At 64.1% G+C, this 1,750-nt stretch overlaps 1 protein-coding gene across 1 annotated transcript; it reads right to left on the bottom strand.

Annotated features, from left to right (window-relative positions):
* Positions 1-785: 785 nt before the first annotated feature.
* On the bottom strand, positions 786-1,480 carry DUSP28 (dual specificity phosphatase 28). The gene is made up of 2 exons (XM_007469966.1): positions 1,088-1,480; positions 786-914 (listed from the first exon to the last, which is right to left on the bottom strand). Exons 1-2 carry the CDS (start codon positions 1,478-1,480, stop codon positions 786-788), a joined length of 522 nt encoding a protein of 173 aa, XP_007470028.1.
* Between the last annotated feature and the right edge of the window lie 270 nt (positions 1,481-1,750).

Here is a 1,750-nt window from a genome sequence, read left to right as displayed (position 1 = left end):
CTCTTTCCCCACTATCTTATTTAAGGAGTGTTGGTGGTGATTAATTTTCTAGTATAGTCTTTAGGCTGTAGTGTGTCCAAGCGGGGTGCCTCTGAACCAGAAGAGGAATCAACCGGCTCAGACACACGGGTGGTCATTGCATTGTTGACATGACCTTGGCTGCAGGATGTTAGGCTGGGACTCATTGCTGTTGCTGAAACTGGGAGGCCAGTAGTCACACAGACTCGAACCCTCACTATGTGTCACAGCAGCTACAAGTCTGGAAACTGGGCTCTCACCAGCTGGATCCCATGTTGCGTTTTGTGACGGGACCAGTGTGAGGTTTGGGAAAGCCACTGTGGCTTGAGCAGGTGGCAGGCATGAGGTTCTGCCAGCAGCCCCTGCGAAGTCACCCACATCGGAGTGGCAGGCAGCCAGGAACAGGGTGGCGGGTCCCCATCTCCTGACCTTGGCTCCCTGGCCTCCATCTCTCTGTAGTAAATGTGTTTCTGGCTAAAATTCCTCAAGTGGTTTTGATGTTCCTGACCAAGCTCTGTCTAATAAACCTGCTGACCAGGGGAGGAACGGTTCTCAGTTCTCTCCTTGGCGGACACACTCCAGCCCTACCGTCTAGCGGGGAAAGAGACCTTCCGGAAGTTGCAGAAAATAAAAAATCCGTGGGACGTGAGGCGGGAGAGGACAGACCACCCTCCCGTCAGTGCTGGAACTAGCTTTTCCCACCCCGAGGCTGCAGGAAACTCCAAGCGTCCCGCTTTGGGGTTGGGCCGTCCTCAAGGGCTGACCCATTAGGGCTCAGTCGGGCCCGAGGGCTCCCCGGGCAAGCGGGACCACGACTGCAGCGCCTCCTCGTACTTCTGGAGCTGGGACCAGAAGCCCGGGTTGGGCTCGGCCACCGGGCGGGCGCTCTTCACAGTCTGCAAACGAGAGGCTTTGGCTAGACACCGCGCAGCGTCGGCTTTAAGCTCCGCGGGCATCCCCAACGCCTGGAGGCCCCGCCCCAACGAGCGGGCCCTCCTCGAAGCCCCGCCCAGGAAGCCCCGCCTCTTCCCGCCGGAAAAGCCCCGCCCACGAGAAAGTCCCGCCTTACCTGGAAGGCCCGCTCCCGCGTGAGGCAGCGATGACGCATGAGGTAGGCGGTGCAGACGGCGGCCGAGCGGCTGCGGCCGTTCTTGCAGTAGACGAGGCAGGCACCACCGGCGCGCACCGCGGCCTCCATGGCGGCACAGGTAGGCTCCAGGTGCGCCAGCAGGTCCTCAGCCGGGTCGTCGAATATGGGCACGCGCAGCTCGGTCACGCCGGACGCGCGGGGGCTGGGCTGCTGGCGCGAAACGTTGACGCACAGGGTGACGCCCGCGCGCTCCAGCAGCTCCGGAGCGGCCGCGGCGTTAGCGCTGCCGAGGAAGAGCGAGGGGGCGACGCGCACGAACGGCGGCGGGGCGGCCTTAGCGGCCCCGCGGCGTCCGGCTTGTTCCGCGTCCATGACCAGCGCTCGGGCCCCCAGCCCGGGTGTCTATTTTGGGCCGTCGGGAGGCCGGCCGGGCGCCCCCCGGGTCCTAGAGGCCTCCGAGGGGCGCCCCTCCCCCCCGGGCGGGCCCTGTAGTGGTTTGCACGAGCGGGCACGCCCACAAAGCCCTGGCCACCTCCTCATTGCCCAGGTCTAAACGGGGGAGGCCTCCTCTGATTGGCTGAGGATGGGGGTTGCGGCCATTGGTTGGCCTCGTCGCCATCGGGAGGGTCTGATTGGCCGGGG

Source organism: Lipotes vexillifer, unplaced genomic scaffold (genome assembly GCF_000442215.2).
Source record: "Lipotes vexillifer unplaced genomic scaffold, Lipotes_vexillifer_v1.1 scaffold988, whole genome shotgun sequence".
In the NCBI taxonomy this organism is placed as follows: domain Eukaryota; kingdom Metazoa; phylum Chordata; class Mammalia; order Artiodactyla; family Lipotidae; genus Lipotes; species Lipotes vexillifer.
This window is presented reverse-complemented; position numbering and strand designations above follow the sequence as displayed.

Excerpts from the sequence above, each read along its gene's own strand:
- DUSP28 (XM_007469966.1), bottom strand. The coding sequence starts at position 1,480 with ATGGACGCGGAACAAGCCGGACGCCGCGGGGCCGCTAAGGCCGCCCCG. Across the intron at positions 915-1,087 it reads CGCGGGAGCGGGCCTTCCAG|ACTGTGAAGAGCGCCCGCCC; the intron begins GTAAGGCGGGAC and ends TCTCGTTTGCAG.